Here is a 16939-nt window from a genome sequence, read left to right on the forward strand (position 1 = left end):
CATCAGCCCAGCCCCTTGGGTCCCAGGCTGCCTGGAGCCCTGCCCAGTGACCCCCCCAAGCCCCGCCCCCTACCTCCCACACTGGCTTCCCTCTTGTGAACTGAAGCCTGACATACTCTGTGTTTTCTTCCACTGTCCGTGCCAGCACGAGCATGGCTCTGCTGCATCCGGTACCCACGATCTATACCAGCATCTCTCTCCAGTCCCTCAAGGCTCCCGGAATCAGTCCCTATGAATCTCTAACACCTGCTTCAAGCTTGGCGCTGCTCAAGCCTTGGGTCACAGCCTTCTGGGTGCTTGGTAGAAGATAAGCACGTCTATCTTCATAGAATTTCGTGCCACAATGATGTGGTAACAACGATGTAGCCCAGGAGCTCAGGTGGTATGATGGGTCTGGCTGTGGGTGACAGTCACGGCTCCCACCTGCCTCACACACTGACGTGGAAGCTTATTTTTCTCTCATGGCTGTGACATTAAAAACAACTTGAAGATGAGAGAGTGTATTTAGGCCCACAGTTTGTGTGGATACAGTACATGATGGTGAAGACACCACGGCCGCAGGAACTTGAGGAGTGTAGGTCATATCTCATCCACAGTCAGCCCCCAGCCCAGAGAGTGGTGCTGCCCACATTCGTGGTGAGTCTTTCCATATCAGTGAACTTAATCTAGGTAATCCCTCAGATATGCCCAGAAGTGTCTCTCTCATCCATGATTTTAGATCCTGTTAAGTTGATAATCAGTATCAATCAACACTATATAGTAATGACCTGTTGCTATATAGCATAATGACCATTATTATATAGTAAGACCTATACTCCTTGGGTGTAGGTCTTAACAGAATTATTTTATGATTGCCTCTCTTCTTTGGGAGTGCTGGCCTCAGCTGGGTAGTTCTGGGTAGAGAGGAGCCAGCAGAGGATGGCTGTATAGAGATCCCAGCACAGCTGGGGGGAGGTCATCTGCTTTACCACTAGATCTCACCCGTTTTCGCTGGTACAATGAACATCAAACATACAAAACCGGGGCATAGCAAAAGCTCAGCCCAAGAAGGTGCCAATGACAACATTCAGGTGTCAAACCAACGGTCATTAGTTCTTTCCTCTATGTCCACTGTCAGGCCAGACCCTGGGAGGGGACCAGTTCAGCAGAGTTGCTCCCCACCCCCACTGCACTCCCCTTATAGAACCCCCATGTTTCTTATGGTTGGGTCATAGCAGGCCAGGAGACAGGTGCAGTGGAGCCACAAAAGGTCAGAATCCTGACTCTATCAGCAGGCTCAGAGTCCTCCAGTCACATAGCCAGTGACAAGGGACCTCAGACGACATGCCCCCCAGACAGTATTCACTGTGGCCAGCTCATACTCACCCTTAAGGAAACCTAGCTAGGGCTTGACTCAAAGTCCTTCAGGCCTTAGCTCCCCCCAGCTGAAATGCAGCCCACCCCTGGCTACATTGTTATCCATGCTAAAAGTCAGCTATATCTTTCATTGAAAAAAAATAAAACAGGGTGCCTGGCTGTGACACAGATGTTCAGGGGGTGGCTGGAGAAACAGCTCAGAGGTCAAGAATGTGTACTGCTCTTGCAAGGGGCCCAAGTTCAGTTCCCGGCACTGACATCAGGTCACTCACAAGCACCCACAACTTCAGCCCCTCACTGATCCCTTTGGCTCCTGTGGGTGTCTGCATTCACTTGTACACGTCCACAAAGAGTCATGCACACATACACATGATTAAAACTACAAAGTAAAAACTTTTTTTTAAAAAAATGATAACTAGTAGCCCCTGTTCTGAGGGATTGGACTGGACTGGAAGGGTGGTGGCAGAGTGTGTCCTTGCAAGGCCTGAGGGACATTCCAGGCTGCCTTGTGGCTAGAAGAGGGAGGAGGGAGGGGGATCCCACACATGCAGGCTCCTCCACATCCAGGCTCCAGATGACCCCATCTCTCCATTTCAGCATCTCCCAATAAACAGAAACTGTGGGGGTGGGTGTGTGTGTGCGGAATGGTATTCCAAGAGAAGGTTTTCATCAGCTCTGGCTCACTCACAGTCTGCTCAGGTTCTCTGTTAGTGCCCCTTCCAGTTTCTAACTCTCTGGAAATTGTCTTGGGGCTGCTGTGGTGTCAGCAGTGGTACAAGGTTCCCTGGACATTCCCTTGCTCCCAGGTGGGGGTCTTCAACAGCAAAGGTGGAAATAAGGTCCTGTTGTTTCCAAATCAAGTCTGCTGGTTCCTTCTTCCTTCTTTCTATTCCTTTCCTTTTCTTCCCCTTTGTGATATACAGTCTTCAGTCATGGCCAGAGTGTCCAGGTGTCATCTTTGCTCTGAATGAAAGTCACACAGAGACTGGCTTGAGATTCTGTCAGGCTGAGGGCTGAGGTGGGAGAGGGTTCCTTGCTAACACACTGAACTGGCCATGCTGTTGCTTAATATCCCACTTTTTAAGGCTTATGACATCAAACCTCATCCTTTCTGCAGGAGCTCTGACCTAGAGGGCCAGCCTCATGGCCTCCTTCCTGAGCCATGTAGCCTAGACATTGAGGAATGTGTCTTCACCCCAGCCATGGCCTAGCCTGGCTTTCCCTTGGGTGTGGTGATTGTGTCTATGTGGGAAAAGACATAGTTTCTCACTTAAGCATTCAGAGCTTGCTGGTCTACCATGGAATCAGTATGGGAAAAAGTCATAGCTTTTGCTCTCTGGCATATCAGCTTTCTGGGAAGAGGAACACACAATATCCTCAACACAGCACTGCACACTCAATGGCTCTTTCTAACCATCAAAGTTTCAAACTCCTTCCACAATCCCAATAAACAACATGGTCAGGCCCATCACAGCAATAGCCCAGTCTCTGGTATTAATTTCTCTCTGAGGCTGATAATTACCATGAACAAAGGCATCTTGTGTGAAGGGGGTTTATTTCAGCTTACACTTGCAGGTCAGTGTTCATTGATGAAGGGAGCTGGGGCAGAAAACTGGGGGCAGGAAGTACAGCAGAGACTGTGAGGAATGGTGAATGCTTTCTATGGCCTTCTCACACAACCAAGGCCATCCACCCACAGCTTTCATCCCCCATGGTGGGCTGGGACCTCCCAGGATAATCGTGAATTAAGGTAATCCCTCATAAATGTGCCCAGAGACCAATCTGGTAGAGGCAATTTCATAGTTAAAGTTCCCTCTTCCCATGTTGTATCAAGTTGAAACTAACTAGCACAGCAAGAGAGTGTGAAGACCAGAGTCTGATCCCCTAGAACACACATGTAAAAAGCCAGTGTGATGGTGTGTGCTTGTATGTCAGTGCTGACAGGCAGGTCTTGAGGACCCACTAGCCGGACAGTGTAGTGTACTTGGTAAGCTGGAGACCATTGAGAGATACTGTTTCAAATAACAAGGTGGCCGACACCTGAATGGTGACAGCCAAATTTGTCCTCTGGCCTCCATATACCTATGTCCACACATGCATCTGCATATATAAACATGTATACATACATGAAGTCTGTTTGAAACATATCCCTCACACAACAGAGGGAGCAGCTATCTCCAGGGTGCAAGGCAAGAAGGCTCTGGGAATATATACCATCCACCAGGTCCATCAGAAGTACCATTAGTTAAGTGTGCCAATCAGTCAGATATCATAGGAGGGTACAGGTGAGGGGGGTGTCTTGCAGTGGTGTGCATCTGCAGGCATCCGTGTGGGGGTAGATCACCTCCTCCATGAGAGCATCCATGGTCCTTCAGGATTCTTTTCTCCTGGCTTTGAGGTCAGAGCAGGTGCAGCTCCTATTTAATCAGGGGCTAGCTTGGACACATATCCCACCAGAAGCTGATTTGAGAGCAGGGCTAACCATATGACCAGAGCTATACCCTCTCATTGCTTCTCAGAGATATATGGTGTGCTTATATTCTCTGGACCTCATGAACAATACTATCAGGAGATGGAGGAGGAGTCAGGTTCTGATAGACGTAAAGGGGCATAGAGAGCCTCAAGGGCAGCTAGCAGGCCTCCAGTCACGGTGCATGAAAGGGCTTGCAAAGCCTTCATCTTCGGAAAGAATCATAGCAGAATAAACATATTTCTTCCCCCTCCTCTGTTCTACCTTAACAGATTTTCTAAGGACCTCGGGGTTTCTGCTGCCTTGCTTGGTAGCAGGGTTTACACCTTATTGAAGACAGGTTTGGTATGGTTGATGGTTCAGTCAGTAAAATGCTTGCTGTACAATGTGAGGGCCTGTGTTCAAATGCCCAGCACCCCCGTAAAACACTGGGCTTGGCAGCATGAGCCCGTTACCCCAGCACTGGGGAGACAGAGACAGGAGGATCTCTGGGGCTTGCCAGCAAGCTGCATTAGGCAGTTCTAGATTTAGTAAAATATTGCTTCAGATAAGGTAGAGAGTGATTGAGAAAGACTTCTAAGGTTGACCTCTGAACTCTGCACACACATTTGTCCACACACATAAATAGAAAGACAAGTTTGTTCGTTTGTTTGTTTGCAGTGGAGGTGTGGGTCTCACTTTGTAGCCCTGGCTGGCATGGAAATACCATGTAGAGCTGGCTGGCCTCAGACTCAGAGAGATCCACTTGCTTCTGCCTCTCACACGCTGGGATTAACCGTGTGTGCCACACCATTGGTAATCACAGGACTGAGACTCATGTTGAGCTTTAGCTTGGCTCTGGGGCTTGAGGGTCAATTCCACCCTCCTCTGGTGTCCCACTCCAGCTGTCAGGTTCAGGGCTACCCTTGTCTGAGTTCATCCCTGACTGGAGTTGAGCACATTCTGTACCCAAGGACCCCTGAGTCCTGAAGTAAGAGTGAAGTCAGTACTGGGCGGAGAAGAGGAGGCCTGCCTAGGAGCAGGTTCAGGTGTGTCTGAGAGGGTGGGTGGGTAGAGTCAAGGTTAGATGCTGAGGAGGGGGAAGCCATCAAGTAACAGGAAACGATGATATAGGGAAAGAGATCATCAAGGTTAGATATGAAAGAATCCATGGTAGAGGAAGACTAGAACACATACACACATAAACACATACAAACACACACATACTGATGTGTTAAAACCATGACTCACATCTGAACACAGCACGCTGGCCCAAACAGTTCCACATGTAAGAGGTTTATTGGGAGAAGGGGGAGTAAGGTGGCGGCAGAAAGAGAAGGGGGGGGGAGAGAAAAAAGGGAGGGGCATTCCCCTTATTTATTTGGAAAATGGCATAATGCAGGCAAAGGTGGGAGGTGAACCAAGTGGATTCTGGGAATATGGTAGCTGTTGTCTTGGTAACAGGTCTGTAGGTTGCACTGTCACCTATGTGATGTCATAGGTTTGGGAGGTCCTGATGCCAACATATCTCCGTTCTTGTTATTATAAAGAGAAGGAAAGAAAAGGGAGGGGGAAGGCTTGAGGGGCAACTCCACCCTCCCCTGCTAAACTATAGCAGACTGATCCAAGGGCAAGACATGTGGGGGGCTTCCAGACCTGGTCTGGAATTCTCAGCTGCGAGAAAAGAACTGCAACTCTCAGAGCTGATGCTACTGAGTCAGAGCAGTTTTTCAGGCCCTGCTGAAATTCTCAGCCTTGAGAAAGAGGAGAGGGAAATCTCACCCAAGGGATAGGGTCTTAAAACGAGGGGTAGCTCTGAATTCAAGAAATCTCCTCTGGGACCATGCAGATGGTCACTCTGACCAGAGGGAAATGAGAGCGTGCCAGATCTGGGTTAGTGAGTGTGCATCTCTTGTTGTGGCTAAGGTGGGCTGCAAACCTGCAGAGTTTCTAGATCCAAGTCACGATACACCAATGTTGTGACCATAAAAAGAGAAAGAGCTATAAGAATATGTTCTGGCATGGTGTGGGGGAAGGGGGTGCCTCAGCAGGCCCATGCCAAGGCATCCCTTCCCCCTGAGTGTAGCAGAGGCAGAGAAAGGCAGAGAGAAGGAGAGAGTAGAGAAGTAGGGCCTGGCTATGGCCACGTGGAGAGAGTGGGGAAGAGAATAAGGAGCAAGGGGGCAAGAGGTAAGAGAGAGGCAAGTACATAAGAGAGAGAGAGAGAGAGGAGGGGCCAAGTAGCCCCTTTTGTAGCCATGCCTCCCTGGCTGTTGCCAGGTAACTGTGGGGAGGAGTATACCCGGCTCCTGCCAAGAATTGTGGCGATGGAGTTTAGACAGAGTACTAACACATACAAACATACATTCACACACATAACTACACACACAATCACACACAAACACACACATATACACCTACATAACCACACACAAACACATACATATACATACAAACATACATACACATATGTATTCACACACATATGCACATGTATAAACACATATTTACACACATATACACATGTACAAACACATACATACACACACATAACCACACACACAAACATGCATACACACATGTATTCACACACACATACACATGTATAAACACACAATACATACATGTACACATGTACATACACACATAACCACATACATACACACATACAACCACACATACATACATGTATTCACACACACATACAAATACACACATACAAACATACATAAGTACACACACATATACACACATACAAACACGCACACATAAACACACACACATATACATACACAGAGAGAGAGGTTCATATTCAGCTTTCTTTGGCTTTTTTAGACAGTCCAGGACCCCAGCCCATGGGCTGGTGCCTCTTGCTTTCAGGATGAGGTCTTCCCACTTCAATTAGCCTCATTTAATGATGTCCTCAGAAACAGGACCCAAGGCTTGTCTCCCAGGGGATTCTAGATCCTGTCCTAGTTGATAATCATTATCAACTATCACATCAAACAAACCAGGTCGTTCCCCCAACCCCAATTTCTGAACATGAAATAGGTGTAAATTGGCTTTTAAATAAACTCTATTAATTATTAATATGACCAGGCCAGCTCCCCAATAATCAAGTCAGAGTCCTATAGATTTAGTCAGCTATTGTGCAATTACTGGGGAGTTAGCCCTACTTTAATTTCTGTTCCCTAGGCTGGCTACTCCCCCAGCTGTGCTCTCCAAACACTTTTTGTGTGAGTCTTCCTGAGTTGTTTCTGCTCCGCCAACCTGTCCTCAGGGTTCATTTAACTCAGGCACGTGCTCCTGGTCTGGTCCTTATATTTACTTATTTTATTTTATTATATTTTGGTCCTTATATTTAATGTAGACCTCCTGTTCCCTCCGTCTTCTTCCTCCATCCTCTCTCTCTACCTCCCTGTGTCTCTGTCTCTGTCTCTGTCTCTGTCTCTCTCTCTGTGTCTCTCTGTCTCTGTCCCTCTCTCCTTTCTCCCTCTTCCTAAAGGTCCCTACCTGTGACCCCCAGCCTGGTAACTCCATCTCTTTCTTTTCTCCCTGGTAATTGGGTGTTGCCATTTTTATTTAACCAATAGTTTTAATTTGGGGAGCAATGTTTGCATAACAAAAGCTGGTGTATGTGTTTTGGGACAATCCGATCTTGGGGTACAGAATTTAGTATTTAAATATATAAAAGCACCAGGCCAATTCCCAACAGATAGTTGTTCAGGAAGTACTTCTAACTGATACATGTTGTCTAGTTGGTCTGAACTTACCACAAATGATTTGGATCTGTGACTTGAAGAAGGGACAAGGAGGGTTACACTCTGGCAGTCTGATGGTTTCCGGTGTCAACTCTGCTGATCTTTAGGGTGGCCCTCCTGGACTGGGCTCTTCAGCCCATCACTCTCTGTGTATTTAAATTCCTCCCAGCAGAATTATCTTCAGCCTCTCCATGCTCAGCAGGTTTTAGCAGCTTCCCAGAGGTAACAGACTTTCCAGCGATCATTGCCTTCAGAGAAATCTCCATGGGCTATTCCTCCCAATTTTGCTGCTCTCCAGGTCCAGGTAGCCCAGTCTTCACGGAGTTACCCCAGCAACAATCCCAGCCTGCAGTCTTCCTCCTGGAGTCCTTCCTAATTTCAAGGCTCTCCTGGAGGCTTCCTGCTTGGGGGAGGGTTTAGCCCTGCTCTACTCTGATACCTGGGATCTCCACTGTTCCTTACTCCTGCTAACCACCCCATCCCATAATGCTTTATGTTCCTGGGACACTTGCCCACCTTGTGGCATTCCTTTTTAAAAATTCAGTTCCCAAATGCCCATGATGCATCTCCCATTTGTCACAGGAGCACAGGCAGACTGGCCTCTGACCAGGGAAGATGAAGGTTACCAGCTCCCTTCCAGGCTGCCTGGAGTTCCTAGGACAGATGCAGGCAATCCTGTACTTTATATCCTTAGGGGTCATCGAGGGTCAAGGAGCCTGGGTTTGCTGGCAGAGGCTGTGGGAGACCAGAGTCCAGGAGCACAGCCTTAACCTCAGTTTCAGGTTCAGCCTCCTCAGAGGGTAGGCTCTCAGCTAGAACTCTGGCTACAGCTGAAATATCTTCCCCCTCCTGCTTACTCCAAGTCAGCATCCTGCCTGTGGATCTGTGATCAGGTCTATATTCTTCTATACATGTCTTCCTTGCCATGTCAGCCAAGGGAAGTTTATAGGCTTTGTATCCCAGACTCTTGCTGGTGGCACAGACTCATCTACATGTGTGCCCAGGAAATCTGACCATCTGGAGTACAGGGCGTGGACTCTGGGTTCTGAACATGTCTGTCTGTCTCCATCTTTTCTGTTTATTGGCCTCTGTTATGATGTTTCTCATCCAGCTATCCCACCTTCCCTCTGGACTGTGATTAATTGTAGCACACAGCAGATATGATGTTGGTGTTGCATTTAAACGTGGTGGATTCAGATAACCCCAAACCCTATTACCGAAACCCTCCAGAAAAAAAAAAAGCCCACATTTTATTTTATTCTAAATGAAAAATGAGAGAAGGGATAACTATATAATCAAGTCCTCCTACAATCCTGTTCCCCACAAGGAGGTGTCAAACATAAAGCTATATCCGATTAACTTTCTCTTAAGCAGTAGATGTTATATCTTGCTGGACTACTGGGAGATAAGTCATAGCAAGGTTTCTTGAGACACGAAAGGACTTGGTGACTGGACAGGAATGGGAATCCTCCTCCATGCTCACCCCTCAGCAATGGTGGCTGGCCCAGATCCTGCTTCCAGGACCAGGTTTCCAAGTGTGGTTTCAGGGGTGTGAGGGAGGAAGGGGCCACTCACAACTTGTTAATATGCAAGAGAGTGTCACTAGCAGCTTGTTAATATGCAAATTACCAGGCTGCACCCCAGGACAACTGTTTACAAACTTTGGATAGTGTTGGAGGCAGAGCCCTGGTATGCCCTTCAGATGGTTATGTGGTCCAGGGCCAGTCCACTAGTCAGACAAGTCCACAGCAGAGCAAGAGGCCAGGCGTGTAGACTTGCGGTGGACCCCACGCTCTTCTGGGAAGGCTTAGCGCTAGCCTTTTAAGTAGCCAGAACTCATAATCAGCACCAGGGAGTCTTAGTGGGTGCTCTACAGCCATATCCTCCAGACTGAAGCATTCAGTCCTACAACGAACCTGGAGGCTGGCAGCTCCCATGCAACGCACAAGAGGCTCCTCCCAGAAATTATATTCAACTACAGGCAACTCCTGGAGGAGAGGTGACTTCCATGTGAGCTCCTCAGGGGACTCCATCCATGCAGTGCAACACTCATTGCCTGTTCGGTCATGCAGTGGTAGGTTTTTCAGGGACGCTGCTGCCTGAGTCACCCAAACTCCTGAAAGTAACCCCTCACCCCCAGTAGTCTGAGTACTCCAACAATAGTGGCTCACCAAGATGGAATTGCAATGGAATCCTTTCTTTGGCCCCTGGTTGCCTCTCTCTGGGGTAAATACAAACAGACTCCCCATGGAAACTTGCAACAGTGGATTGCTTCCTCTCTAGGCAGTGGTTCCCTCCCATGTGAGGAACACAGATTCAGGGGCAGTGTCCAAGACTGAATACACAGAGCCCACCCAGTCAAGAGTCCAGTTCTGAACATGGACTCTTTTCTCCCACTATCATGTGACTCAGGGATATGCGTCTATCAAGTTGGATAGCACAGAGGGTGACAGATTCGGTCCCTCCATACAATGTCCAGGTGCTTCTCTGAAGTAATTGACTCCACTGGGTTCTAGCCATTTATCTTTCAGCCTGGCCTAGGGTGGCTGCCCTGGGTGCCTGAAAGGAAGTGGAGAAGCAGATGCTGTTTAAACATAGGAGAAATATACTACATTCCAACTGTCACCTAGGTAATATGCTAATGATCACTGGGGCTAGGACTTCAGTGAGGTATGCAGGCTTGGGCAGGGATGCCCAGAGCCAGTGTGGACAGATGCTCAACCTTCATGGGATGCTTGATTCCATCAATTGCAGTACAATGCTCACAAACTCTTGCTGCTGTACTTCTGCAGAAATTTAGAATACTCTATTTCTGGTTTACAACTATTTTTTTTTTTAATGTGTGTGTGTGTGTGTGCATGTAGGTTTGAGTATGTTAAAGATGACTATAACTCAGGTTGGCCTCACTGGAACTGTAATTAACATTTTCTTTTTGTGTTATGAAATTATAACTAGGGGCCAGGGAGATGGCTCGGTTGTTAAGAGAACTTGATGTACAAGTACGAGGATTTGAGTTTGGATCCCAGCCCCCACATAAAAATCGGGGTGTGGCCACGTCTGCCCATAACTCCTTTCCTGAGTCAGAGGAACCTGGCAGAGATAGGACAGAGAGCTGGGCTTGACAGCCAGCCAGTCAGCCATTCCAGCAGAAAAACCAACCCCATATTCAGTGAGAGATTGTCTCCAAGGGGAAAGTCGGAGAGCAAAAAGCCAAGTCCCGGAACTTTCTCCTGTGGTGTGCGTATGCTTGTGCACAAACACACAAATGAACCTAGAAAGTTAATGACTCATCAAAAACGGGACTCTAGAGCCCCTCTGTGTCCTGGTCACCTGCTTCTGTCTCACCACGCGGTGCCTTGCCAGCTTCCAGGGCGCTCCTCGCCTTTCCTCCAGTCACATCTATCAGAGAACAACTGGAAAGGCGGAGAAAGGGGAGCAAGAAGTGGGCTCTGGGTCAAGACTTAGGTACAGGGGTTTGAGTCCACAATTGCCCAGTTCTAGCTTTGTGAGTACAGACTGCGCACAGCTTCTGTTTCCTCAACTACTAAAATATTGCGTTAACGTCTTGAAGGTTCTCAACGCTTGACTAAGCTCTGAGGTGGAAAGGGAGGTGGCTGCTTCCAATAGGACCACGGTCAGGCACTAGTCATAGAACTGTGTGCCAGACAGACTTAGGGGATCAAAGGGTGGAGGTGAGCGTGCCAGTGAGCCGCAGATAGACCGCTGTGGATCCACTTGCCCTTTTCTTACTTAGACTACGCTCAGATTCCTAGTGGGCGGGCGGGACCGGTGTTTGGACAAGTCCCTGCGGACTCGCACGTGCCCGGCGTGGCCGGGTTGCGGAGGCGGGGCTCCTTGGCGGTCCAGGGCAGACCATGGGGCGGGGCGCGGGGTGGCGTCCGGAGCTCGGCTCGCCAGTGCGGTCAGGAGCAGCGGGTGGCCGTAGTGCCCGGGCGGCACCATGCTCGGTGTGGTGCACTTCCTTCGCAGCTTCTTTAAGGTGAGAGACGTGGTCCCGGGGACTCAAAACCCGGTTTGCTTGCAGAGTTTTGCTGGGGTTGCTGAAGGGGCAGCCGCGCACGCCGCTGCGCCCTGAGCTGTTTGTGGGTGGCTGAGAGGTACCCAAGAACGATCCGCGCGGCAGTCGCAGCTTCTCGATGGATGTGCTGGATCTGGAGGTGGTGGCCTGCCCGAGTGTGGCTTTGGGGACTGCGGGGACGGTCGGGGAAAGAGGCGCACAGGGGATGAAAGGCTCCGGGGAGGGGGAAAGTGGACTTGACTGAGGCTGGAGAGACTGGTGAGAGCCCGGGCACTCCTGGGTTTCTCGCAGCCTTGGCTGGGTAGCTGGGCAGCTGGTGCTACCCAGGAAGTGGTTGCTATTGTTACTTGGATATATCAGAGGGAGAATCTCGGTTGGGGCACCTTCGTGAACAAGTGCCTAAGACACTTGTTCTACTAAGTACCGGAATCGGAACTTAGTAGAAGAGCTGAGTCCTAGACTGGGGTCGATCGATCGTGGAGACCCCACTATACTGGGATGCTACCACGTCTCTTGCCCACACAGGGATCTTGGGGTGGGCAGCCGGCTGCAGGGCACAGGCAGAGGGGTAGCTGGCTGCAGGTTGCCAAGTCTCACCTCTCCAAGTGAGCAGTGTGGGAGGTGGGAATGTGCCCTGACTTTAGGACCAAGGCTTCAAGAATCCGGAAGTGTCAGCTGGAGGCCCGCAGGAGGAAGCGCAGGGACAGGCTGGCAGGTGATGGCTGCTGGTGAGGCAGAGTCTTCTGGTCCTGAGAGCTCTGAGCCCGGCGGGGGGGGGGGGGTAGTTGGAGGGGGGAGCAGGTGACCCAGACCTAGACGGGATAGAAGGATAGAAGGAACTCTACCTGACCTCAGCCTTTGCCTCTGCCATCTGGAAGGCCTGCCTACCTGTAACCCCCTTAGTGGTTACAATACAATCATAGAGGAAGAGAATGAGGGATGGGGGAGAGGGGACTTTCTGGGGCTCCTCATCGAGGTGGGGGAAGGGCGAGCATGCCTGGCTCGCTGTTTTGTGCTGTTCAGACTCTTGGAATGATGACCCTGCCACAGAATCCCAAGCTATACAGTGGATCTTGGAATAATCATTTAAGCACTTTGGGGTTTGTTTTCCTGTTTGGAAAAGTGTGGTTAATTCGTTTTGTTCCTTTCGGGTGAGGGTCTTAAGGCAACAGGTGGGTGGAGTTTTTGTGAGCTGGGGACCTTGGTTCTTCCTCAGTTATGACTGTAGGTAACAGTAAGCAACAGGTGACTTAGGTCACAAGTCAGCTAGACAGAATCTCCAGGGCTTGCTTGCCTTAGCCCAGGGAACAGGCAGTGTAGCCTATGGGGCGGTTGCTAGCAATTCTGGGACAGCTTGCCTGTTTGCTAACCAGACCTGGGAACTGGGGACAGGATGTCCTCACATTTCCCTCTTACTCACTGTCTGTCCCTGGACCCTCTTACTATATCCCATGTATATAGAGGACAGGATGGATGAGTCTCGCAGGCTCTCCCCCGGGAGGAGCCGTTTATGGCTGCGCAGGTACAGTTTACAGAGACACATGTGAATGCAGATTGCACTTTTGCTTCCACAGACACTGGTGATGTGGGAGGTGACAGGGGCCACTGGCTCTAGTGGGCTTCTGAAAGAATTACCTGGTGACCGGCACCTGATTGTCAACCTCAGTGTCTCAAGTTGAATTGTTCACAGAGCCATAGCTAATCTCTCTTGAGTCCCAGGAGGAACGGTGCCTCAGATGGCCAAAGCCCAGGTAGATGAGCTCTCTGCTGGGCCCATCTTTAGATTGTGCTGCACTCAAACCTGCTACAAATGTGCCAGGCACAATTTAGTTCAGGTAGCCAGCCAGAGAGCTCACACTTGCTATGGACCCCCACAGAGCACAACCTTTGGTGGTAGCAGGAGGGATATGCACTGTGTCAGAAGGCCAGAGCCCCGCCCTGCAGGCCACCATTCTGCATGTCCCTTTCAAGGGGAGTACCCTAGAGTGCTAGAGACAACTGGGTATCCCAGCTCTCCACCAAAGTGGTAGATCTCTCTGTCTTCATTAAACTTGTCCTATGTCTAATACAACATCCAAGGCCTCACAGTACAATGTCATAGACCACCAAGAGGCCATTGGGGACAGTATCTGTTAGCTGAGGGATGGAACAGAGTTAGTGGGAAGGAAGTGGAAGTTTGTGTGGCCCCTGCCCTGGGAGTGTGATCTGTTTCTGCTGATTCCCAAACACATGTGTGTGCACACTAGCATGTGGTTCACAGATGTGCACACACAGGAACACACATTGGCATGCTTGTGTAAACATGTGCACACATAAGTATGCACATATCAGCATGCTTGTGTATACATGTGTATATGCAGGGCACATGCACCCACATGCTTATGTACACATGCTTGTACATGTGCCTGCGAGCTTATACACACACATGTATATACATACTAGTATACTCCTATATAGAACTAAACACACAGCACACACACACACCTCAAATGTGCTCAGATACAAACATACACATGTACACCGGCATTCTTGTATATACATGAATGCATACATACTGCCATACTTATTCACACATACATATATGCATGTGTATGTGCATGTACATGTATATAGGTCATAAATAGACATCTGGTGACTATTGTTTGCGCACATACATGCACACCAGCATGCTCCTATGGACATGTATAGACAAAGTATATGCATACTGGCATGCTCTGATGCACACATACACAACAGGATACATACTAGTGATTGTGTCTTCTAGGCATCTCTGTGTACAGGAGCACATACACAGGTACATGTAAGCAGGTGCCATAAAGAAGACCAGCTTTTTACTAGTGCCAGAGATGATAGCAAGTGTGACCCCATAGGTCAGCCTAGGATATCATTTTAATTATTATGTGCATATATGATGATATGTATGCGAATGCATAGGACGTATGCGTGCTATGTACATATATGGAGATCAGAGGGTAACTTTGTAGACTTAGTTCTCTTCTTCCACATTTACCAAGGGTCCAAGGGTTGAACTCAGACCATCAGCCATCTTACCGGCCACCTGCTGGCTTCTTCATTGCTTCATGGCTGTTGCACAAACCTGACAGGTAGGCTAACTGGGCAGGCAGCAGAGACCACTCTTCTCAGCTGATGGTGTGCTTTAGTCTCCAAGGATGAAGGATTGGCAGTGGGCCACTATTTGGGAGTGGTGAGCACTCCTGAGGCTCCCAGCTAACCTTTCTTGCTACATACATGTGTGCATCATGGATCAGGGAACAGGGTGGGGTTTCTGTCAGCTGTTGACTATGTCTTTGTCAACTGACACTCAGGACAGGGAAGTCACCGGCGTGGTTGCTCTGAGGTGGACTTGGGATGTGGCTCTGTTTTGTGACCTGGCATGCCTCTATAGCTGTTGAGCTCTTATTCCTGATGGTGAAATTTGGTGACACCCTGAGCCAACAGGAATTATCTCAGAACCAATGTTTAGTACGTCCTAAAAGGTCTATGTAATTCTTTTCGTAGACATTTGGAAAACAGACATTGGGCCTCTAGTGTGAATTTAGGTGTGCACCAGTCAACTTTCTGTCATGGTAACAACACTCTTGAGATAATTAACCTATAAAGACAGAGGGTTTGGGGAATTCTGTGAATGGATGGTTTGTCCTGTTGCTTGGGCCCATGATGAGGTAGCAAGGGATGGAGGAGATGCAGTGGATCAAAAGTGGGGGAAGAGGGTGGGAGGATGAGGCTTTGGCCTAAAACCTTTCCCTAAGCCACTTCTCTTAATGGCTCGGTCACCTCCCTCTATTGCCAATCTAAGGACAATCCTTTTGAACATGAGACTTCAGTGGACAGTCTCCGTCCAAACTACAGCACAGCCCCCCACCCCCACCCCTTTAGTGAATGAGCTTTGAGTCTTCAAAGTCAGCTCAGGGACTTGTATAAGGGCAGTGGAGTTTACTCAACAAATATTTATTGATCACCTACTATCTGCCAGTTCTAGTCATTGAGACTTGTCTAACCGACCTAGTTTATATTTTGTTTCACACTTTTCATGAGAGAGTGTGTGCATGTATGTGGGGGGGGGTTGGGAGGGTCGCATGTGCATGTACATGTGTAGGTCAGAAGTAGACATCTGGTAACATCCTTAATTGATCTCTAATTTGGGGGGCATGATCTCTCTTTGAACCTGGAGCTCACTGATCCGACCGAGTTGGGTGGTGTCCTCCTGATTCCCTTGCAGCCTGAGAAGTGCTGGGAATACAAGCATACCCTACCCTGCTTCACTTCTTATATAGGTACCAGGGGACCAAATTTATGGCCTTATGTTCCTAGCCCCAGCAGCTTTGGTTGTTTTGCTTTGTATTGTTTTAGTTACCTTTGCTGATGTGTGTATATATACATGTGTGGGTACATGCACGGCACGGAATGCATGTAGAGGTAAGAGGACAACTTGTAGGAGCTAGCTGAGGAGAGGACAAGATGCTCTTGGCCAGGAGGTGGGATGCCATGCTGTCTTCCTGCTCTGGAGGCCTTGGGGCTGTGAGGGCTGTGACCTGAGAAGCAGGTCCTGCCTTTACAGCTGGTAATTGGCATTGCTTACCACAAGCTACTGTCAGGTCAGAGCTCCCTGCCCGAGGTGTTCTCAGACAGCTTGGTCTTTTCAGGCTGAGGGAGGTGAGACTCTAGGAAGTGCTGTGGCTGAGAACATTCTCTCAGCTGGCACTTCCTGCAGAGCTGGGGGAAGGGCAGAGCTTCTTCTGGTTTTTCCAGACAGATCACTTCCACCCTGTAGGGGTACTGCAGGGATGTTGTCAGTGCTGGTGTAGGCTGTGACATGCTTTCTCTGAGCCAAAAGAGTGAAGGGGACCTGGCTGGGACCCTCCTTGGAGGGAAACAAACACACAAACACCAAGAGTTAAGAGAGTAACACCTTTTGGGTGTCACATAAATAAGCCAGATAATGTCACCAGGGGACTACAAACCTTTGACTGCTACCATCATCTACTCTTCTGTAAGCCTGATCAGGTGACCGACTGTCTCAGAGATTCCAGGTAGGTACTAGCAGGAAGCATAGGGCTTGTTGCTCAGTGGTAGAGAGTGCTTACCTAGCTTGCACTAAGCTCTGGGTTCTGTCCCCACCACTGGGACCAACAACCAAGAGATTTTCTCAGGGTATCTCTGTGGTTCCCTGAGAGTCTTTTTGGGTCTTGGTAGTTAAGGTATCTATGCTTAGATTTGGAGGCAGAGAGTCCCTGTCCAAATCCCAGTGCTTAGACAAGACTCTTAGCCCTTTTAAGCTTCCGTATTCAGGGGCATCCAACCTTTGACATTGTG

At 49.0% G+C, this 16939-nt stretch overlaps 1 protein-coding gene across 2 annotated transcripts in view; it reads left to right on the top strand.

Moving 5' to 3' along the window:
* The first annotated feature begins 11463 nt into the window (after positions 1–11463).
* Arhgef4 (Rho guanine nucleotide exchange factor 4) overlaps positions 11464–16939 on the top strand; it is a 138113-nt gene continuing 132637 nt past the window's right edge. For both annotated transcript variants that reach the window (XM_021176437.3, XM_029475175.2), the window contains exon 1: positions 11464–11566. In XM_021176437.3, the coding sequence (XP_021032096.1) occupies positions 11528–11566 (39 nt within the window). In that variant the 5' untranslated portion in view covers positions 11464–11527. The remainder of the gene's footprint in view (positions 11567–16939) is intronic.

The sequence above is a fragment of the Mus caroli genome, unplaced genomic scaffold, assembly GCF_978045245.1.
Source record: "Mus caroli unplaced genomic scaffold, Mus_caroli_1 scaffold_1, whole genome shotgun sequence".
In the NCBI taxonomy this organism is placed as follows: domain Eukaryota; kingdom Metazoa; phylum Chordata; class Mammalia; order Rodentia; family Muridae; genus Mus; species Mus caroli.